This window comes from Talpa occidentalis, unplaced genomic scaffold (genome assembly GCF_014898055.3).
Source record: "Talpa occidentalis isolate TD23 unplaced genomic scaffold, MPIMG_talOcc4v2.1 talOcc4.15, whole genome shotgun sequence".
NCBI lineage: Eukaryota > Metazoa > Chordata > Mammalia > Eulipotyphla > Talpidae > Talpa > Talpa occidentalis.
In genome coordinates, this window is record NW_023601543.1 from 78,900,711 (window position 1) to 78,924,501 (window position 23,791).

General features: G+C 39.7%; 1 protein-coding gene and 1 pseudogene across 1 annotated transcript; one reads left to right on the forward strand and one right to left on the reverse strand.

Moving 5' to 3' along the window:
- Positions 1–1,687: 1,687 nt before the first annotated feature.
- Positions 1,688–23,743, forward strand: EIF1AX (eukaryotic translation initiation factor 1A X-linked). The gene is made up of 7 exons (XM_037512626.2): positions 1,688–1,912; positions 7,793–7,876; positions 11,400–11,503; positions 12,774–12,824; positions 14,834–14,915; positions 17,316–17,407; positions 20,173–23,743. Exons 1-7 carry the CDS (start codon positions 1,897–1,899, stop codon positions 20,176–20,178), a joined length of 435 nt encoding a protein of 144 aa, XP_037368523.1. The 5' UTR covers positions 1,688–1,896; the 3' UTR covers positions 20,179–23,743.
- Positions 16,902–17,150, reverse strand: LOC119246286 (cytochrome c oxidase subunit 7C, mitochondrial-like; annotated as a pseudogene).
- Positions 23,744–23,791: the final 48 nt, after the last annotated feature.

Consider the following 23,791-nt stretch of genomic DNA (forward strand, 5'->3'; position numbering starts at 1 on the left):
GCTTGGTAGATCTGGGTAAATGTGCCCAAAACTGGTAAAACTGCACACACTAGCAAAACTAGGTAATGGAATTCAGGATGCCGCAGGAATATATAGCAGAGTTGTATAGGAATCAGGACAGACCTATTAAGGAAACGATTATGTTGAGACCTAAAAGGGGAAGAATAGAATGTATGGAACTGCAGAATTTGAGACACTCCAGAAGAGAAAAAGTTCTCTATGAATCAAACTCAGAACAAGAAAAGCAGCATGACTTGAGGCTCAAGAGATAAGCAGGAGGCAGACAATCAGACATATTAAGGAATTTGAATTCTTTCCTCTTGGTTTTTCGTCCCAGGCCTCATTCTTTATTCCTTTGTTCTCCAGACTGAAGCTCATGGTCCTTTAGTTGATCACCTGAACTTCCTTACATCCTTGTCTTTATACTGCATCCACTAAGCAGTAAATGAATATGTTGAAAGAACATAGTCACCTTCTTGCTCTGGTGGAGTTTCCCTTCTGTGTCTGAACCCTAATCTCCTCACAAAAGGGGGGTTAGGAATAAAATAATTTGGGGAGGACACAATTCATCCCATAACACTGAGTTTATACTTCTGCCCTCTCTCTTGTGCCCTGTACTGAGCATCTAAGTGGCATTCTGCTAAGTGGTGGTTACAGTAAACAAAAGATTTTATCTCTGCTTAGAAATGTTTCTGGTGATTTGCAGAAATAAATTCTAGCCTTTTTACCCAGGCAAGGGAAGAACAAGCGGTACTTCAGGAATGGTGAGGTCAGGAGAAGCTTTATTACTCATGCATGAGATCTCAGACCTGGGTAGCCCTGTAAGGACTGAGCACCAGTGTAGAGACAAAGAGTCTCTTTTATACATAACCATCTTGATAACATCTGTCAGTGAGCACAAAAGTTCTTGACAGAAGGGGGGAAAAATGCAGCTATCAGCGGATGGCCTGGGAGATCAATCAGCCTGGCTAGTGGTCCGACTGTGTTAGGACGTCACCTCCTTTAGATATGCTTATTAAGGAAGCAAACTTGTAATTTACACTTACTTTGCATCATTTACTGCACCAGGCCTGTGCCTCTTTAGGCAGAAACAGGAGATTTCATTTGCTTAGCAGTTCCCTTCCAGTGAGATGGGGAGGACAGGTACTTCTGGATAACAAGTGTCGTCCTGTTCGGGGGAAAGGATGTCCTGCGCTAATCCCAGCGCGCGGGTGAGGACCCACCGTCAGGCACCCCGTTTTGTATCGGGGCTGCGCTCTAACAGCACAAACACTATACCTTGCTAATGAGGGATGAAAAAGCCCCAGTCCCCCAACCTGGACGGCAGGATGAAAGATCCCAGTTACAAGTGCGCTGCAACGTTCAAGTTAGTGAGTCAGCGGCGGCGACCCAGAGACGTGGGCTTGTCACAGAGCAGCCGAGCTGTGGCGTCAGCCGGACGATTCACGCGGCCCCCGAACCCGCCCTCCGCCGGGACGCGCGGGCCCATCCCACTTCCCCTGGGCCTCCGCCCCTTCCTGCCCACGGCCCCGCCCCCTCCGCGGCTCTGCGAACTGCCGTGAGCGCTGGGCGTCCCCTTTCGCGCTAACCTAACAATAAGGGTCAGCGGGCCACGCCTGCGCCGTAGGGCCGGGGAGGGGGCAGGTCCAAGCGGCGCTGGGGGCGGGGAAAAGCGACGCAAGCAGCCGCGACGCCATTTGCTGTGACCGAGCGTGGGCGCAGGCGGATCTCGGAAGAACTCGGCAGCGAGACTCTCCCGCGCACGCGACCCGGCCTCCCGCTCCTGCTCGGTCCTGTGCGGACCCACGCTTCGCCTCTCGTGCCCTTTGGAGGAGTCGCCGCCGCCGCCGCCGCCGCCATAGAAGTCAGAGACGCCGCGAGGCCGCCGCCACCGCCATGCCCAAGAATAAAGGTAATGCTTCCAGGACCCCCGGACCATGGCTCCGCTTGGCTGAATCCCTGGCACTGCCCGCGGCCTCCGGGTCGCCCAGAACGCAGTGACCTTCCTCTACGCTTTGCCTGCTTGCGGCCGGGCGATCCGAACGCGGCTCTGGGCTCGGGAGCGGAGCTGGGAAGTTACTCCGGTCTCCAAGTTGGCCACATTGGGGTGGAGCCGACGCCATTTTTGTAGGGCCTCCTGCGAGAGAATGTGGGCTTCTGCTCCGGATTCGCGCCAGACTGGCTGCGGCGAGACGGGGACCTGGGGGGAGACCTCCCGGAGCAGCCCGGACTTCGCAGTTTGGACGCCTTTGGTCTTTTCGAGCTAGGGGAGTTAAGCCCTGGAGCTCTTCTTAACTTTCAAAGGGTGCTGCCCGTTTCAGTGACCATCAGGTACTTCTGGATTTCTTTATGGACTGTTGGCCAGTGTAGTCGAGACTCCTTCCTCTCCCTTGTAAACAAAGGACGAAGCCTGGTGCATCTTTAAGGTTCATCTCTAAAGATTTACTTTCCCCCCCATCTCTTTATGGGATTTTAAATTTTTGTTGCTTACTTGGCCAAGTTTTCTGCTTTTGCTTTAGATCCTGTATGTATTGTCATGGGAGTAAAGTCTTTTAGTGCCTTCCATTCTGAGGCTAAACATTCACAAACGACCAGACTTGACAAGTTTAATTGTAAATTCCAAAATGGAAGACCTAGGTGAAAACAGGACTGTGTTAAAGAAATTCTCTTTTTTAAAGCCTTAAGATTTTTTTTATGGTTTTTGAAGTATCCTTATGGTATTTCAAAGGATATTGTGTAAGTAGAAACAGCGAAAACATTTTCCTACAGGAGAGAACTTTATTTCATGACCCTAAGAAGTTTCCTTTGACTGTTCATCCTTGAGAGGCCAGCCCTGATCCAGGCCTACTTCTGTTCATTCTTCTACTTGACAGCGGCTGGCTCTAGGGATTCTACTCAGTTTCCTTGTTGTCCTTGTCACTACTTTATCCTTTGGGATATTGGGTCACATTTCTGTGTACAATTTGGTGCAGTGTCCTCAGGACACTCCACCTTACTGCCCTCAGCTTCCTAACCTGCAGGTCTTTTTTGTAGGGAAGATTTAACTGCTAATTATTTTGGGAAAGACAGATAAAATCCGGTTTTAAATGTCATAGATTTCTTGTAACCTATATAATCCTTTGTTGCTTTATTCTTTATATCTTTTATTCGTTATATCTTGATGGTAACTGTTGTCACTTTCATAAGTATGGTATTCTCACTTTTATTTCTAGTATGGATTTTTGAATTCCCTCACTAGACTAAGCTGGAAAGGGAGTAATACTATATTTTAATCCACTGTATTGCTACCATTTGGTACTTAATAGATGCTCAGTAAATACTTGTTGGATTAAGTCACCTCCCTTTTGTTGGCTCCTCCCTTGGATGAATAATAGGTTCCCCTTTGGTTCCAGAAGGATGAAACTTCTATTATACACTAATCACATCTAGTTCACTAGACTCTTTAAAGTTCATTCCATTCCATGGCAATACAACAGTGAGGGGGGATGATCAGGGTATAGTTAATTCTGGTAAATTGTCAATAAGTCTTTTATAAATGGCATTTGAATTGTACAGAAAATACAGTAACAAACACCAAGGAATCCGTTATTCTCAACTTGAGAATTACAACACAGGTTCCCTTAAAACCCTTTGAGTGGCCCTCCAGCACCCCCACCCCCTTCCCCTCTCTTCGTCCCTTTCTGGAGGTAACCAGTATTCTGAATTTGGCATTTATCATTCCTGTATACGTCAAACCAGTCTGCGTTATTTTAGAGGAATGATACTTGTCCAGATCCCTGAAGTTTATGAGATGAGGTTTACTAACAGAAATAAAATTGTGTTTATTTTTCTCTTATTCCTCTTTGGAAAAGCCAGAAACCCTTTGAATATGTTCTCGGTGATGGTTAAACAAGTAAGACTACAAATTGTCATGAACTGTGTGTTGAATGACTTTTGCTTTTAGACTGATTCTTATTTCTTCTGGAAATGTTGGAAACATCCTCAAGTCAGGAAAAAGGGTGTCCTTGACCCCACTCATGAAGAGCGTTTGGGCTCAGGTGCTTGTACACTTAGAGGAAGTTAATACTTTTAATTTTAAAATTGCCAGTCCTTTCGTAATGTATTGGGTACTCTTAACTGACTCAATCAAAGAATTGCCCAACTTGAGTATATTACTCAGTAAAGAAAGCAGGTATGATCCTTGCCCTAATGTGATTTTCATTCTCATTTGAAGATCTGGCATAATTAATGGCTTGAAGCCAAGGAAACGTCTCTCTTCCTCGGAAATTAGTTTTTCTGTGCCCTAAAAATGCCTCAGAGACTGAGCTCTAGGGAATCAGCGTGGGTCAGGAGATTGTAGCGGCCAACTAATAGTAGCACTGAGCATTGTGAGACTGCCCCAAGAACTTGATTCAAGAAGTTAGGTCTCTGCCTTTGTAGTGGCCAGGTGAACATTCATTATTCTGTTTGGCCTGTGAACTTTTGCTGCTTCCAGGCTCTTCTAGCCTTCCATCTGCCTTTTGCGAATTGCTGCCTAAATTATGGTTCTGGAGTGGGAACAAAAGGCAGTGGGAGAGATACCCTAATGTTTGGATTATAGGAACAAAAAAGATTAGGTTTGAATCTGGTCATCCCCACTCATGGGTAATCTTCAGTGAGTTTCTTCCCTGAGCCTCAGAGAACTCGTTGGTAAAGTGGAAATGAGTGATTGCTGTCACTTCATATGGCGATTGTAACAGGTAAATGGGTGGCATATTGTACAGTGATTAAGAACATAGTCACTAAGGTGCAACTGCCCCATTCAAATCTCAGATCTCACTACGTCCAAGACATAGCCTCAGATGACAGGCCATTAGCTTTTGTGAAATGAAGATGAAATGGTACCTGTCTCGGAAGCACAGGCTTGCTGAGGGTGAGTTACTGAGACTACTTATACCGGAGCACAAGGTTGAAATTTTGAGCGGTAGATCGGTGTCATGTTTATAGGTTGAGGGATTTGTATTCTTTAAGGTAGTTCCCTGACCATTGACAGAAACAAGGTTGTTGATAAAGGACCAGGTTTGAAGAAGAAAGTAAGTTTGAATAAAAGTGAGCTTGAGGTGGCGGTAAGCCATTCACTGGAAATGTACCAGGCCTTTGGAAACAGGAGACCAGGGCTGAGTTGAAATAGTAGGACTGAGATGTAAATAAGATTATTGGCATAGAAGTGATAGATGAGAGAAAAATTAATTTCTATAGAAAATGGGTGAGCAGAAGGTGTGAATTAGGACTTCTTTTATAAAAAAAAAAAGATTTATTTATTTATGCATGCAAGAGCTGGGGTACAGGCCAGAGGTGTGGGGGGATGAGAGGATCCACCAGAGACAGAGCAGGGAACAGAACAGGCAGACTGACTGAAATACACTGCTGAGGGGAGCAGCGGGCAAGACAGGAAAGGTCTGCTGCGCCATGTGGGCTGCTCCTTGGCCAGCCAGGGATCAAATTCTTGTGCTGCAGAGGCTACTGATTGCTTCATAGTGCGGTGCTTAACCTCTTGTGCCACCAGGGAGGCCGTGAATTAGGACTTAATGAAGCTCTGATGGGATAGGCATAAGAAGAGGTAGATGGAAGGACAAGAATATGCAAGTGGCCGTTTAAAGGTCAGAAAAAGGAGAATAAAGAAATGACCTGCAGTGTCATTTAAAGTAAATAGGGTGCAGAAAATTACGGATTTTTCAGGACACTGGAGAAGAGAATAATTCTAGACTCCTAAATAAATAGAATTCCAGCTGTCTTTGGAGATTGTGTTCCGACTCCCTTGTTTTAAGAGTCTGAACCAGATCATGAGAGGTGATTGTAAAAGCTCTATGTATGCTTTACTCCCCCAGCCCTTACTTCCATCTCACGAGCTCCTCTTACTCATCCCTTCCTCTTCCTAGCTCGACAATGCCTTCTTCATTCTGCGCGTAATAAGGATGGTGACCTTCTTAGCAGTTTTCTCACTGGAGGATCATGTCATACCTAGGCTTTATTTAAAATTCTTGAATAGTAACTATAGTCACAATTCAAATTGCAAAAAGTATAAAAAGTAAAAGTCCTTTCCTAAATATGTCCCACTGCCAACCAAGTCTCTACCTCAGAGGCAGTCGTCCTTTACTTTTTTGTTTATGTCTTTCCAGAGATTGTGTGTGTGTGTGTGTGTGTAAATATGGATGGATTTCCTATTTTTTGTTTTTAAAGTTAGGATGAATTTTGAATATATACAAGAGTTGACTTAAAATGAACCTCTGTGGGGCCTCCATGGTGGCTTAGGGGTTACATCTCAGCGCCGTCACTGCTAAGGCCTGAGTTCGATCCCTGGCCAGGGAGCTACCCACATGGCACAGCAAACCTCTCCTGAGTTACCCACTGCTCCCCTTAGCAGTGTATTTCAGTAAAAATCCACCTGTTCTGCTCCCCGCTCTGGTGAATCCTCTCAGCCCCTGCACCTCTGGCCTACACCACAGTTCTTCTATGCAAAAAATAAATAAAAAATCATTTTAAAAAAAAATGAACCTCTGTGTGCTGAATTCCTGGCCACCGTCAGTTCCCCAAATCAGAATTCAGATGTGGTCTGTGTGTTGTTATTACTTAAGAATGACTTTCAAGTCTATCTTAATCTGCGGGTTCCCTGTCCGACTGTGGGGTTTTTTCTTCATAAAGTATCAAAGAAAACGTTGTCTTGTAGAATTGCCTCCAGTCTGGAGTTTGTTGATTGCATCCCTGTTCACCTTGTTCTTTATTGCTTTTTTGGGCAGACATTTTTCATCTTAGTAAAATAAGGCCTATATAGACGTGTTAATAACTTAAATCCATAGTTTACATTGAGTCACTGTGATGCATAGTGTTGAGAATTGTACAGTGACATTTATCCACCACTACAATTACAACATCATTCAGAGTAAGTTTCACTGCCCTATAAAAATTGCCAATTCTCCATTTATTCACCCATCCTTCGCTCCCCGATTCCATGTGGCAACTGTTGATCTTTTTGCTGTCTCTACTTAATATGTGTCTGTACACATACACACATGCACATATATGTAGCCTTTACAGATTTGTCTTTCGCTTAGCAATGTGCATTTCAGATTCCTGCGTGTCTTGGGATAGCTTGCCGAATGACATTCCTTGTGTGGCTATACCTGAGGGACGTCTTGGTTGCTTCCAAGTTGGGACAAATTAACACCTTGCATTTTCACTTAGATATTTTGTTCAATGGTTTCTACAGCTGTAGGATAAATTCAAACTCTCATGCTCGCCCTCTACCACCCCAGAATCAGTCAGTCAGTTCAGTGCCAGCTTTAACTTTATTCCTTCCAACCTCACAGTCATCTTCTTGCACTCATTCCTTTCGTGGGAAAATCAGGTACTAGAAGGAGATGGCATTTTTGTAAACTATTAAGATCCATTTTATCTTTGCCTTGATCTTTGTGGACCACTGCAAGCAGGTTCTGTAGGCCATGTACTTAACCAGGTGGCCAATAGCTTTATAACCCATACAGTTTAGTCATTGCATGCAGATGTCTTCAGAAAGGGATTGGTATACTTTCATATAATATCAATATCTGCTTTTAGATCATTTATTTGTATTTTATGTCAAATCCCAAAAAAAGTTTTCAAGAAGGGTAGTAGGGGAGTGACTGTATGTTTAGAAATTGTAAGTTGAAAATGATTGAGTGACCAAATTAGGTGAATTTTTACATTTAAGTGACTTTTTTTAGTTTTATAATCCATAGCTTATTTTCATACTATTGCGCAGATAATTAGTGTCTTTTTCTTTCATTAAATCTATTAGGTAAAGGAGGTAAAAATAGACGCAGAGGTAAGAATGAGAATGAGTCTGAAAAAAGAGAGTTGGTGTTCAAAGAAGATGGACAAGGTAAGTGATTTTGTAAGTTAAGTTACTTTTACTCGTCGTTTTTTAAATATGAAGTTTCAGTTTTACAACATAAATTCATAATCATGAGCAACCACCTTCTCCCCCACACTTCCAAAACCTTTCTTAGTAATCTTTGCTTGGTATTCTCAGTTTGCATTAAGGTGCTTCAATATTGGTGGCATTTCTGTAAGCATAAGGTTTCACTGTTTTGCATGAACACTCATGTTACATCTAAGAGTGAACTGTACAGTTCTGAGAGATTAAGCCTCGAAAACTATGCTTGAGGGCCTCCCTGGTGGCGCAGGGGTTAAAGTCAGAGCTGTCAAGTTATCGCCAGCCACTGCACTATGAGTTCGAGCCCCAGCCAGGGAGCTGACCCACATGGCGCAGCAGACCTCTCCTGACTCACCCACTGCACTCCCCTCCGCAGTGTATTTCAGTAGATCCTCCTGTACTGCTCCCCGCTCTGTCTCTGGTGACTCCTCTCATCCCCCTCACCTCTGGCCTTCACCCTAGTTCTTGTATACATAAATAAATAAATCTTTTAAAAAAAACAATTTTATGGTTGACAATTCTATGGTTTAGTGGATTTTTTTCCCTCCCAAAACCACTTCTAATACTTTATGGGGGAAGTCCCACCATCATAAAAACACTAGGAAAGGCCTGACCCCTTTAGTCCCAGGCCTGGCCCTGGGGAAAGAGGCTGCCCGAGGAGAAAGAAGCACAAGACAGAACTGCTGCGAGCTCAGGGCAAAGGGCCTGTGACTGCAGGCACACAGGCCAAGGACAAGAGAGTTGGACATGAAGCCACTTGGATTCCCTCTCTCTTTTCTTCTGCCACTGCTGCATGATTTCAGAGGCCCTCGGCTTACTGGCAGCAGCAAAAAACCTGTCACCTCACCACTTTCCCTTAACAAAGTCCCTCTGCTTTTTCATATTCTTCTGGTGGGCAAGCTCCTGCCGGTTGCCACAGGTCATGGTGAAAGCTGCTGCTCTATGTAGGTATTTTTTTCTTTGATCTCTGCTAATTAAGTGTAAATATTACAGAAAAATTTTTTAGTGAGAAAAAAAGCATAAATATTCCTGGCTTAATTAGCTGTGAGAATTCTATACGGTACAGATGCCTTTCATATTTTCCCCAGGAAGACCCTCAGCACTAGACCTTGAGGAAGGGAATGCCCACTTTCTGACTCACTGAAATTTGTTACAGTCAAAATAGGCCCAAGGACTGAAGATGAAGTTGGTAGTGTATGTAATGCCTTTTGTGTGAAGTACCACAAAAGTGTCTACTTGATATTTTGACCTCAGTGATTCACTAAAAAGGTCACTAAACACTGAGTTTTTGTTTGTTTAACTGTGATGTTTATCGATATTTCTATAAAAACATTGACATTAGGTCCTTTGATCGGGAGTATTAATCTACCACCATAATTTCTTTTCATGGGAAAAACCATGTATGGCTGGCATAATTTTGTCTGTTCCAGGAATGCAGCTGAGAAAATGAGACAGAGTATGAATATGCATGTGCATACTCCATGCTTTGAATATAGTGAAATAATCTAACCCCAATGGGTGGTTTTTGCACATTATGGTTCCAATCAGGAGTCCAAGTGGTTCTTTTTAACTCAAGCAATTCATCCCTTGGTTTGGACTGTTCTCTTTTAGAACCTCAGTCCTGCAACCTGGACTGGTGCTGCAAGGTACAGGGCCCCTGAGATGACTGTTTCAGCTTGAACCTCTGGCAGGAGAAAGGAGAGAAAATAATCAGTTTAATGGCAATCACTTCCTTCAGCTTTGATGCTGCTTAATCCCTTCCCTCTGCCTCCAGTCCTTTTTTGACTGTTAACATCCAAATAACATCTGGATTACTTTTGGATCCCCAAAATTCATCCAGCAACAGTCAGCAAAGCCACATAGATCTTTTTTTTAATAGTAAATAAACATTTCTCCATAGTATGTTCAGTAGATCATGGATATTTGAGGGATGAATCCAAGGCCTTTATAGGCTCATTTTTCCAGTGCCATTAGTATATAATATCATAAATACAACAAAACAACAATTGACTTAACCTTTTTAGATCAAATAAGAGTCTGTTTTCCTTATTTATATAATTTTAAACCTTCAGAAAATTTGCAACCTTCATCTCTGTGTGTATGTGTGCCCCGTGTCATTGGAAAGTTAGTTGAGCTGTCCTTCCCCTTCCTACTTCATCATGTGGCTCCTAAAAAGCATCCCCTTTTATATAATAGCTGCATAGAATTACCACACTGGGGAATATGTGACTTTTACATGGAGGTAATTTATGTTAATATCTCCAGTGTATAGTCCATGTTCGAATTACCCTAGTTGTGCCACTAATTCCAGCACTTTTTAACAAAGAATTTTTTTGTCTTTATAGAATTTTAATGGATTTCTTCATGCTTTACATATAAGCCACTGAAAATGAAAAATGTTTTCTTATTGAAAGACCTTTTGTTTCTTCTTAGCTTTAGACAGTCTTGCCTTCATTAGCAGTTGGCATTATTTTGACCACCACTGCTTCCCCCCACCCCCCATTTTGAGAGACTGCCCCTGCCTGGATTGACCAACCCTGTTGAGGCACTGTTAACTGCAGTCTGAGTAGCACTTCTTCATGTCAGCCCACAGTTCAACCTTTCAAAGTAGTAGTGTATTTATACATACAATTTGAGGAATCAAAAGGTTCAGAAGTGATGCTCCCTCTTATTTATTTTAAAGATTTTTTTTTTTTTTTATGCATACAAGAACTGGTGTGTAGGCCAGAGGTACGAGGGATGAGAGGATTCACCAGAGATAGTGGGGAGCAGAACAGGCAGATCCACTGAAATACACTGCTGAGAGGAGAAGTGGGCGAGACAGGAGAGGTCTGCTGCGCCATGTGAGTTAGCTCCCTGGCCAGGGATCAAACTCAGGCCTTAGCCATGATAGTGCTAAGACTTAACCCCTAGACACCAGGAAGGCCCAATCGCCTCATAGTTTTTCAAGTGACAGTGAAAACCAGGTGGTTTCCTGGGTGCTTTTTTTTTTTTTTTTTTTTAAATTGTGATTAAATTTTGACAAAGACATTTTTAACATTTAAGCTACTTTTATTTGCCAGATGTACCAAAAACTGTTTTGAGGTAAGCCTCCAAAGATTCTCAGGGGAAGGAGACCCAAAATTGGGAAAGAATCCAAATGTGGAAGATTGAGGTGTAGTGTACATCTTGATGCAAGCCACGTTGATGTCCAAAAGTAGAGCGTATAGTCATGAAGACAGTGGTCATTCTACTCACTCAGAATAAAAAGATAATTAAGTGTTTCTGATAGCTGAGACCTTGTCCTTGAAGTGGTTTTACAGAGTCTTGGTTCTGGCTCTGCTGTTAACTAGCTTTGTATTTATCCCTCCCTCATAGGAGTTTCACTGCATATTTTCTCAACCAATATATCTGGGCACTTGTGGATTTTAAGTAAGTTGCTTTTATCAAAACTTGGACAATATCCTCTATCCTTTTCTTTCTCTCCCAGAGTATGCTCAAGTCATCAAAATGTTGGGAAATGGACGATTAGAAGCTATGTGCTTTGATGGTGTGAAGAGGTTATGTCATATCAGGGGGAAATTGAGAAAAAAGGTAGGTGTGAAGATTTGTTTTACTTTAATATAACAGTGGTTAAGGGGGGAAGTGAATTTACACTGATAATAGTTTCTAAAAGCAGTAGAACAGTGATTTGCCTATAGTAAGTTAAAAAGGTCCTTGATTGTAATTTTTATACAGATTCTATTTAAAAATACATTCGTCTTACCTATGTTGTATTCTTGCCAAAAATACTTAGCCTGAATCCATTCATGAGGAAACAATCATAAAATCAAAATTAAGAAACAGGGGCCTCCCTGGTGGCACAGGCGGTTGAGCACTGGACTGCGAAGCTGACTGCAGCCTCTGCAGCGCCGGTTCAATCCCCGGCCGACAGCGAGGGTCCCACATGGCACACAGACCTCTCCTGCCACGCCTGCTGCTCCCCTCAGCAGTGTGTTTCATCAGTCTGCCTGTTCTGTTCCCCACTCTGGCTCTGGTGAATCCTCTCACCCTCCCGAGCTTCTGACTGTGCCCAGTGCTTGTATAAATAAATAAATAAATCTTCAAAAAAAAATATTGAGAAACAGTCTGCAAAACAAATGACCTGATTCTTAGTAAAATGTTAAAGGAGGTTGCAGAGGCCTAGTGGTTAAATGCCTTGGGTTGCCCTTGTTTGGATTCTGGTTTGAGGGTGGGGGAAGTAGCTATAAAAGGGTTACTAAAAAGATTTGAATATGAATTATTTAAATAAGTGTTGTATTAATATTAAATTTCCTGAATTGTGTCATGAATGGACTGCCTGGGGAAGTAATGACTTAATTTCTATACAGTAGGTGTTCAGGCAGATTTATTGGTCAAGTTGGTTATAACTTGTAATTCTGATTTATGAGTGGGTGTGTATGTGTGGTTTTGTTTTTAATTTGGTTTGTTAATCCTTCTGTTAGCAAGCTTAAAGGGGTTTTACTCTCTGAGTGTATGTGGGTAGAAGGGAGGGAGAGAGGGAGGGAGCTAAAATCACAGAAGTAATTTTCTGTTTTCATATGGATGGGTAGATAACTAAGTACTTTAATTGTTTCACAATTAAAAATCACTTAAATTCTAAACCATTCCACTGGCATTATGAAACTGTCGAATAGTTAAATAAGATTCTTTTTTAGCTGCCCGTATTACAGAAAATTATATGCTCAGCTATTTACTATAGGTTTTCCCTCTAGTTCTAAATATGGTACTTCTCCCACAGTTGCATAAATACTTTGTGTATTTTAGGGAGAAACTGGCCCAATGTTGCTTTTGATTATAACACACAATGATTTTTCTTTTATAGGTTTGGATAAATACTTCAGACATTATATTGGTTGGTCTCCGAGACTACCAGGTAAAAAAAAAATAAATTTTTATTGTTGACCTGCTTAAATTTGGTGAGCCATTAATATTTGAAACATAATCAGTGACTGTATTTGAGCCATTCCAGTCTAGTATGCTGCTCATCTTTGTGTCACAGATATTTCTTAAGGCCAGTTATGTCTTAGACATTGTGCTAGGTATCCCAAGGATTATGGTTCCCAAATGCCAGTCTGTGGAGTCCACATTTTCACTAGAAGAAATTCAGTCTTTGTGAATTTTGCATGAAGCTAAATGGTCCTTTTCTATATTTAAGATTCTCCCCTTTTTGGAATGACTATTATATGGCTGTTTTGTGTTCTTAGTTGGCAAAATAAAAATGTAATCATATGTTGAACACCCCCCCCCCTCCAGTTTTGTTTTTTATATATCTTGAAGTCAAAATCTGGGAGCCATTACTCAAGAGGGATTACAGGTAGCTGAATGAATCAGGCTCCCAATCCCACAAAATGCTTTACAGCCTGGAGGTGGAAAGAATAAATAATTTTAATGTAAAATTACGCACGTAATTGCAATACAGAATATGAAGTATACAATGCAAAGTATGTGCTGTAAATTTAGATAAACACATTGAGAAGTAAATGGTAATCGCCCTTCGTGGAGATTCTGCATTATAGGTCTATGAAATCCATTTGGTTTCCACCTACTGGAATGCATTACTTAGTGTTTGATCACTTTGTGAATGATACTATTTTAATTTATAACCTTGATCCTATTTTGATTTTTTTTAAACATGTGTGTGTGTGTGTGTGTGTGTATGTTCCAGAATCAAGAATCAAAATCTAATTTAAACCAATGACTCTTGACCATGGTTAACTTCTCCCACCCTTTCTGGGACATTTGGCAGTGTCTGGAAAAATCTCTGGTTGTCACAACTGGGGCGAGGGGCATATAAGTGGATAGAGACCAGGGGTGACGCTTAACATCCTGCAAATGCACAGAACACTTCCAAAACAAGGCACATTATCTGCTCTGAAACATTAATTGTGCTGAGGTTGAAAAGCTTGTATTAAAGTTATATTGTACTATTTTAATGTCCATTTTCTTCTTTTGATCATAAAATTAACCCCAGAAGTAGGAAGAGTAATCTGTCCTGGTTGACAGATAAGAAAACCAGGGTTCCACAATATGTGACATTTTGATTCATAATCTCCTATGACCCTTTTTCTGTCCCCCTGTCACTAAAAGGGTGGTCCAGGGACCAATGGCATCACTAACTTTTGGGGGAACTTGTGAGAAAACCAGGTTTCTGGGCCTCAACCCAGGATTCCTAAATCAGAATATGCATTTTAACATGATCCCGCAACAGTTTAAGAAGTGCTGGCTGCTTTCTGGTCCAAAGAACTTTCTGAAGTTGAGATAATCATCTTCAACCTTTATTTCTTCCTTAACTGAGGCAGATTCTTTTCAAATGGGGAAGTGTGAACAATTTTTTGCCAGTAGTTTTCATTGGAACATTTGTATTAAAAACACCTTTGAAATACAAATTCATGTACCTCACTCAGCTTCTAGTCTGTCTTCACAAGGTATACAATCCCACAGGGAATTCTGATCAGTTCATAACCCCAAGAATCACTTACATTTGGAAAGGTGTATTAATTTCCTTAAGTCATTATACTAGTCTCGGTTTTATAATTGAGTGTTTAATATCCTGTAAATTATGGTCCAGGTAGTTTTTGTATCTCAAAGGACTTGTAACCAAAGGGTAATAGTAAATCATCTAAAAGATTGGGTCTGCACAGTTCTTACAATTGAGATCTATAAATATTCTGCCTGAGCTTGTTAGTCATTTATGCATATAAATTTCTTCATACTGGGTTAAACCTAAGGATGTTTTTCAGAGGGTAGGAGACAACTTTCAAATGTGAAAAATAGATGCAATTATAACAGAATAGCAGAGTTTAGTTTTTTGTTCACTTTGAAAGTAACTGGTGAAATAACAATCTGGCAATAAGTTCTAAAAGTATTTGTCTCTTTTTTAAGGATAATAAAGCTGATGTAATTTTAAAATACAATGCAGATGAAGCTAGAAGTCTGAAGGCATACGGCGAGCTTCCAGAGCATGGTAATATCTTAAGTTATAACTTTTCTGTGATGTCATTACCCACTCTTATTTATTTAAGATTTATTTATTTGTGTATACAGAAACTGTAGTGTATGCCAGAGGTGCGGGGGTTGGGGGGGAGTTTATGGGAGTATTCACCAGAGAGAGAGTGGGGAGCAGAACAGGCAGATCTACTGAAATACACTGCTGAGGGGAGCAGCGGGCGAGACAGGAGAGGTCTGCTGTGCCATGTGGGTAGCTCCCTGGCCGGCTGAGGATCTAACTCGCGCTGCAATGGCTGGTGATAGCTTGATAGTACTGTCTTTAACCTTGTGCCACCAGGGAGGGCCCCCCCCACTCGTATTTAGATAAAGAAATTAATGTAGAATTTTGTGTATTTACTGTAAGCTTACGTGATATGTAAGTACAGTAAGCTCCCCCTTGTCCACAGTTTGGCTTCATACTATTTTTAGAAATAAACAAGATCCAAAAATATTACATGCAATTAGATAATTTTGAGAGAGACCACATTCACATAAGGTTTATTGTAGTACCTCTTAAATCATTTATTAGTTGTTAATCTCTTACTGTGCCTAAATTAAAAATTGAACTATAATGTATAGGGGAAAACAAAGTATGTAGAGCTTCCTACTGTCCATGGTTTCAGACATCCACTTGGGGGTCTTGGAACCTATCTCCTGTGGATAAGGGGGAACTGTTGGTATGTCTGCCTGTATTAAATAGATACCGTAAGAAAGAACTGGAAATTCTGTTCCCGGTAAATAAACATTTGGTGAGGAATTAGACTTATAAGCCCAGACTTAAATATAATACCAAAGGAATAATTGTGTTATTTAAAATTACTTTCTCAAGTGACCGTGTTCATCTAATTTTAACTATGAGGCAAGGATAGTAATTTAGGTACTATTGTTGACTTCTATAAAAAAAAAAAGTCAGTCTTTCAGTTCCTCTTATTCTATTATCATAGCCCATAAGATTTTTTTTCAACCGTTCTTTGTCTTCCCTCTTCCACAAATACAAAAGTTATGCAATCTGAGTGCACAAAACTAAAAAAAAAAAAAAAAGGTTCCTCTAAGTGGAAATTTATTTTTACATGCTATTTTATAAGCCTACTCTTTTACTTGGTGGTTTGGGGGTTTTTTTGGTGTGGGGGGGTTCTGTTGCATAAGGTTTTGAAAATACTCAATTTGCTTTAAAATCCTGCTGGCATTATTTTCTTGTCATTTCCAATCTAGGAAATGCTGATATTCTGGGTTTAATAAACCTTCCTGGTTTATTTTCATTACTTGAGATAAGCATGATTTGAGCAATTTTTTTTTTCCTTTTTAATATTTATTTATGCATACAAGAACTGGGGTACAAGCCAGAGGTGCGGGGTGGGGGGTGGTGAGAGGATTCACCAGAGACAGAGTCGGGGACAGAGCAGACAGACTGACTGAAATACACTGCTGAGGGGATAGGAGGCTAGACAGGAGAGGTCTGCTACTCCATGTGGATAGCTCCCTGGCCGGACAGGGATCAAACTTGTGCAGAGGCTGTGGATAGCTTCACAGTGCTGTGCTTAACCCCTTGTGCTGCTAGGGAGGCCCAGTTTGATCAATTCTTCTGATGAGAGTCTATCTTATGATTGATTGGCTTGATTTTTTTTTTTTTTTGATGAATAGCTGAAAGCTGTAATAGCTTCAGAATTAGTGTAATTAGAGCCTATCTTACTAAAAATACCATTATGAACAAAAGAGAATTTTAACACAAATACTTTACATCTTGGCTTAGCAGTGACTTTATAGGAAATTTAGCTGTATTGGGTACTGTTCTGTGTGGTGGGGTAGTTAGGAAGATCCTTTCTGATAATGAAAATTAGATTAAACTATAAGTTTGGTCTCTAAGCATCTCCTTTTATTTATTTATTTTTTAAGGAGTCATGCCATAAGTTTATTTACAAACATTTAGCATGCTGAGTTCAAGAGTTTCACTTTTCAAAGAAGTTGCACTTCTTAAAATGATCCTCTTCGTATCTGTTTCATGGATGAACTAAAATGTCCTTACTTCTTAAGCAGTTGGTGTCTTACTAAAAAGAAAGGTGCAGCAAATCCAGAACCGGAGTACACAGTCATCATAAGTAGTAACCGCCACTTGTTTTCCACAGAAAAATGGCAAATTCTTCCCTGGGCCCTCCTCATAGTGGCTCCTACGGACCACAGAGGTCGTGAATCTCCGGCTGCTCTGTCCCAGCATAGCGCAGTCAGGAGCGCTGCAAAAGACGCAGAGACTGAAGGAGGGCAAAATGGCCGAGTCTCCTTTTATAGTTCAGCATTTTCTATCAGGCCACTACTTTCAATGAGCAGTTACTCATTTTAATATCGCCTTGGTTATATGATTATATTTGTTTTTGTTCCTTAGCGAAAATCAATGAAACTGATACATTTGGTCCTGGAGATGATGATGAAATCCAGTTTGATGACATTGGAGATGATGATGAAGACATTGATGATGTAAGTAGATACACCTTGCATTTTTCAACTTTTGTTTGTGAATTATCCACATAGAAACTGACTCTTTACTCTTAACAGGGTTTTAATATTTGTCTGAGTCAAAATACTCATTTAGAAGACAACTGGTAAATCTGCTTATACTTTGAGAATTCTTATATTTTTTCAACGTTTCTTCCTAAAAGATCACTGTTTTCTTTGGCAGTATGAATGCTAGGCATTCAGGTCATAGAGTGTCTAAATAGACAGCTGTTAATAAATTTAGCTGACAATTGTGAGAAATAGATCTTATTAAAGAAATATTCCTTAATTGAAATACTAGTATGTTGATAAGACTTGTTTGAACCAACTTGATTGAAATTATAGTACACACTGAAAACTGTTAAAATCAAGGCTTTTTACCAGTTACAATATTTTGTTGGATATTCACTATTGGCAAACTCTTGGTTGGAGCTGCACTGTTTATTTCAAGGAAAATGTCTTTTTTTTCCCCTAACAAAAAACAGTAATGCTCACAAGAATAAATGCCTCACTGCCCTTCTGCTGTTCTAATATTTAAATGAAATTCAAATTTAATTTTTGGCAGTGTAAATTTACTTAATCGGTGGTGGTCTAAGTTACTAAATTTGCTTTGGGCTCTTTTTTTTTTTTTAAAGATTTATTTATACAAGCACTAGGTACAGTCAGAAGCGTGGGAGGGTGAGAGAATTCACCAGAGCGGGGAGCAGAATAGGCAGACTGACGAAGTACACTGCTGAGGGGAGCAGCGGGCAGGAGCAGTCTTCAAGCCATATGGGACCCTCGCTGGCGGCCAGGGATTGAACCGGCGTTACTGAGGCTGCAGGCAGCTTCACAGCCCAGCGCTCAACTGCTGTGCCACCGGGGAGGCCCTGGGCTCTTCTTTTCAAGAGCCTTTAAATAAAAATGGTAGTTCAGAAACCACCTATATATACAGATGTAAAAATAATAGTGCTAATGTTTGATTTGATTTAAAGGTGAAATTTTAGAGTGCCTAGAGCAGTTGTTCCTAGCCAACATTATGCAACAGAATTACCCAGAGATTTTCAGAAATACATAGGCTAGTCATGGAGAAGTCTTAAGTTAGGCATCACAAATGATATCACTGCTGAGATTGTACGCTTAAGATATTTCTACACTTGATTGATGACATAGCTATTTTTTTATTCACACATCAATTCATCTTTATTGTAATGCATTTCCAAATTTAGAATGCATTATGAATAAAAGAAAAATTGGACACATATCCTGATAGGTATATGCATTTATGAATTTTAAACTGATAGTACTACTCTATTAATACTCTGTACACTTTATTTTTTATTTTAAAGATTTATTTGTTAATGCATATAAGAGCTGGGGTACTGGTCAGAGATGCAGGGGTGGGGGGCGGGTGAGAGGATTCACCAGAGACAGAGTAGGGGACAGAAGTGGCAGACTGAAATACACTGCTGAGGGGAGTAGAGGGCAAGACAGGAGAGGTCTGCCTCGCCATGTGGGTAGCTCCCTGGTCGACCAGGGATCGAACTCGTGCTGCAGAGGCTATCGATTGCTTCATAGTGCGGTGCTTAACCCTTGCGCCACCAGGGAGGCCCAATACTCTGTACACTTAAAAGCATACCAAAAAGTAGGAAATGTAAAAGGATAGAAAATAAATACATCATTCTAGTAATTTTTTTTTTTTAGGATTTCTATTTATTTATGTATGCAGGAACTGGCGTGTAGGCCAGAGGTGCAGGGGGTGAGAGGATTTTATCAGAGGCAGAGTGGGGAGCACAACAGACAGATCTACTGAAATACACTGCTGAGGGGAGCAGCGAGCGAGACAGGAGAGGTCTGCTGAGCCATGTGGGTTAGCTCCCTGGCTGGGGATTGAACTCATGCAGCAGTCTCAGCTTGATAGCAATGAGACTTTAATCCCTATGCCATCAGGGAGGCCCCATTCTGTTAATTTTTAATGTACTACCCTTTGGAGACCCTGAACCAGAGGATTTTTGTGACTAAACTTTCATGATAATTGAACTGTAGAATTACAATTATTTTCTGTTCAAGAACCTGACTTGGAGCTCTTGTCTTGTACATGAGTGGGTGATCCAAACATTTTGAGAGCTGAACTGGGGTAGAAGACTTCTCTCTCTAGGAAATTAAGACTCTTACCAGAGAACATGAGTATGAAGCCATATCCCCAGAGATAGGAGATAGGTTGAGGATTTAGACAGGGTTAGGATTTTCTAAGAAGGAAAAAAAAAAATACCCTGAATCTGTGCCATGCTGGCAAGAGATGGCAAAGACAGTAGTTACTAAAGGAGTTAGCTGGAACATTTTGCAAAGGTTGCTGTATGAGCTGAGAAACCTACTTCTTTCTGAGATGCTTCTCCAGATACTATATCTATCTTCTGGCATTGAACTCCTCTGAACAGGTTGACTTGGAAGAGAATTTGGTCAGTTGTCCTTTCTTAAAGAGGTCATGCCCCTATCCTTAAAATAAAAAATTGCTCATCACAAGAACAAAAAGGTCGAAGGGATTAAACTTTATCAGGGATATTCTGCATGACATAGAACATTCAGAAGAACATTTTAAAGATTTGTGGGCACTAGAACAGAATTGAGAAAAACCTGGTATACGGAATTTCCTCTTCAGACTGGATAGCTTGATGGGATGAGAGGTTTCCCCCACCCCCCATAAGTGGTAAACTGATGGAATATAAGAATTCTTCTTTTGTTTGATCTGATGTTCTTCTTTCTTCCAGATCTAAATTGAACTCAACAACTTACATTCCAATTTTTCTGAGGATTGTTCAACAATTTGGATTTTGCCTGTGACCCGTTAAAGAAGATTAAAATTTCATTAGTATGAGTGCAATTTGTTAAAACAGACTGATTTATTTCTAAGGTATTTGTGTTTCTTTAGAAATTGGTAATGCTGAAAATTCTTTTAAATGTTAAACTCATTTTGTTCCTTTGATGTAATGGAGCTTATGGGTAGAAAACCACATCTATTTAAAAAAAAAAAAAAAAAGAGGAAAAAAATGCATTACTTCCTTTCCTGTTTGACCACTTCTAGTAAGTAAATGGATATTTTGAATAAACCATTTGTCCTACACTCATGGATTATGATTAAGACTTAGTTTGCAATAATCTGTTGACTATACAGTAACGCCTGTATCACATTTATCTAGATTTTCCCTTGAGATTATGATACAATTTAAGGGAAGCAGAAATCTGCAATTGAAGTAAAAAATGATTAGGTCTGAGTTTCATATTTAAGAAGCATGTGGCTATTTTTTTATACTAATTTTGATAACATGTACATTTTTTTCATGATCTTATTTTGCCACTGTAAACATGAAACAGAAAGCATTTCCAAAATGCAGTTTTTAGAGCCTGAGTTTTAAGAGCAATCTTGAATTTGTAAGGTTTGTAGTTGCAGAAATTGCACACTAGGTGGCACTCATTTAACATTGGAAATAATATAGTTGGCATCTTTTTTTCTTTTTTCTTTTTTTTGGGGGGGACTTTTACAGTGCATAGGAAATTCCCCTAACAAGGAAAGATTGTTTTGATCATATGCATGTGTGTATTTTTACAGAACAAAAAGGTTATGTTAAGAAGTCATTTTCAGAAGTCATACACATGTAAGCTAAATTTTGAGTGCTTTGTAAACATTTAAATTATGTATAAATGAAAATTGAAATTCATGACAACCTGTACAAATTAAGCTTTTTTCAAGCCATCCCTGAATTGGGGAAGAGGAGGGAATAATTTAATGAAAAGATGCTCTCTAATTTGAGATGGATGAGCTACAGCTAAGAAATACAATAAAGACATTGTCATGCTGCAGAGTGTATTGCACTCTTACTTTGTGTGCCAGGATGTACTTTATTGTGTGTACAAATATTTTATTCATATTTTCCTGGGAATTTAGAGATTTACCCTTTTTTGTTATCAACTAGCAAAATGATATTAAGGGCTGGGCTAGTTAGACCTCACTGGCCACTTGAACTTGCATGCAACTTTAAGAGATCCATTATGTAGCATGTGAAGCTTTTACTCCACTGTTCTCCAGAGAACTTTCTAGTGACTAAAAGTAATACAAAGGGCAGTGCACCTTGTTTCAAAAAACAAGCAAATTGTTTCTAATCTCATGCTTAATTAGTATAATCCTTCCTCGTTGTGCAAACTCTGGAATCAAAATTTGAGGTACCATAGAACATTTTAAAATCAAAGAATAGAAATTAAGAGTACATAATCAGGGTTTTCATGTTACTTATTCTATGGCGTTCCTTAACACTGATTTAGGTGGAAAGTATTTGAGACCATGTTGTTTTGCCAACAATGTTTTAACTCTGTATCTGTGATAAGAGTTCATGGTGGGGACAGTGAAACTCAAGCATGAGTTTTTTTTACTTACCTCCTCTAACAAATATAGTTTAGCTACAAGATTCTTTGAAAATTGCAACTATGGCCCCAAATGGGTTTGCTAGTGATATTTTTCCTATTGCCTATGTAGTAACAGCCCAATCTAGTGCTGTTGTATTCTGGAAAATCTCAAATCATAATGATTCAAATGGTTGGGGTACAGTTGTAGCTCATATGCAACACTACTTGGAGGAGTTATTTTACTAACTTGTTTTAATATAGAGAGTGAATAGTTTTAATTGATTTGATTATATTTCAAATGAGGAACTTGAGAAAAGTTTTTTTGTTTGGGGGGGACTTTTTGGTTGTACTCCTTGATTTCTATAGTACAGTGCTATAAGGTGTGTTCTGAAAGAAAATAAAATGTTTGAAATCTAAGAATAATGGTTCTTACTACTAATAGGGTATAAGTTATTGCTAATGGATTTGATAAGGTTGTACTTTTCATGCAGTGTTTATTCTACTTCTGTTGAGAGTATAAATATGTTGTGTTACTAAGTGGCTAACAATCCAAACCAAGCTTTTATGTAAAAAGACTTGCTTAAGATTTAATTGTCTGACTGTTGAATCTCGAACATCCAGCCTCTAAAGCGACTGCCCCTAAAGGAGCCTGTAAACTCTGCATGATGAAAATTCTTGTATTAAGGCGTGGCCATCGGTTTACTCACTACATCTATGGAATTGTGACAAGTATAGTTGCTTATAAAACTTGTGACTTGTAGTTTAACTTAATCTCATCTATCTTGTGTAAATATTAAATTATAGGATATTGAATAATATCTTTAATAGGTATAAACTGCTGTCAATATTGACTTAAGAGCAACTGAGTAATTAAATAGTCTTTAAAAAAGCATGTTTCAATTAAAATACCTAGCTGGATTTTTGCATTATTTGTATCATGTACAGATTAAACAACAGCCAGTATTAACTGTGACTTGACAGTTAAAGTATCAGAATGAAAGTGAGGTTCTTTATGTTACCTGACTGTCATAAAGACTTTAAAAAAAAAAAATCATTGTATTGCTATGGGATGTTAGTTAGCTCTTTATCCTGCATAGTAAGGAACTGTTTCATTTATACTATTTGGGGTCCCATGAACTTTTTTACACACCACTCTGTTTTCTCTAGACTCTCAGGTACGGAACGAACTGAGGGATTTGGATTGTGTATTGGACTGTGCCCTCTCACCCCAGCTAGCTGCCAGGTACTTGAGAGGCACCTGATGGGGTCAGGTGGTCTGTGCCCCACCCCCCACTCTGCCATTTACTTGCAGGTCATGGGCACCTTCTCCAACTTGTCTGAGCTCTAGGCTCTTCACCTATAAGTTGGGGGTGATAAGAACAGTACCTGTCGAATTTTTGAGGGAGTTCATAATGTTCGTGTTCATACGTATAATGCACTCAGAGCAGTGTCTGCTGCTTTTCATTGATCTCCAGGACTGTCATAATGTTCATGTGTGTGATATTCTTTGCCATTTCTTTTACTTGCCGTCATTGGTTTCTATAATAAAAGAAAGATGTGGAATACATATTTCTATATTCATGTCGACACAATATTTTAAATAATTGCTAGGACCCTCATTTAATTCAGCTTAAGACTAACAGATGGAAGTCTTTCAACTGCTTGAAGATGTTTTGCAAAATACTAACTGCTCTGTTTCATTAGAGAAAGTTTATAGTTATTAATATTGATAGCTCCGTTCATATTTCATTCTTAAGTCTTAATGAATCCTTTTATAGCCTTTTACTATAAATTCATGACAGTAGTAAGTACTGACTGATATGGAGGTTTCCTTTCCCATCATTTTGAATTATGTAAAGAAATCAGATGCAAACTATTACAGTTAGAAAATAAAATATGAAATAACTTTCAGTGTATACAGTTGATTCTTTTCAAACTGTTTATAGTATTTTTAACTACATAAATTTTTATTCATAGTGATACTATTCT

Bases quoted from the DNA above. Each gene is read 5' to 3' on its own strand.
- EIF1AX (XM_037512626.2), top strand. The intron at 11,504-12,773 runs GTAGGTGTGAAG...TTTCTTTTATAG, and splicing joins GGGGGAAATTGAGAAAAAAG to GTTTGGATAAATACTTCAGA. The intron at 12,825-14,833 runs GTAAAAAAAAAA...CTCTTTTTTAAG, and splicing joins TTGGTCTCCGAGACTACCAG to GATAATAAAGCTGATGTAAT.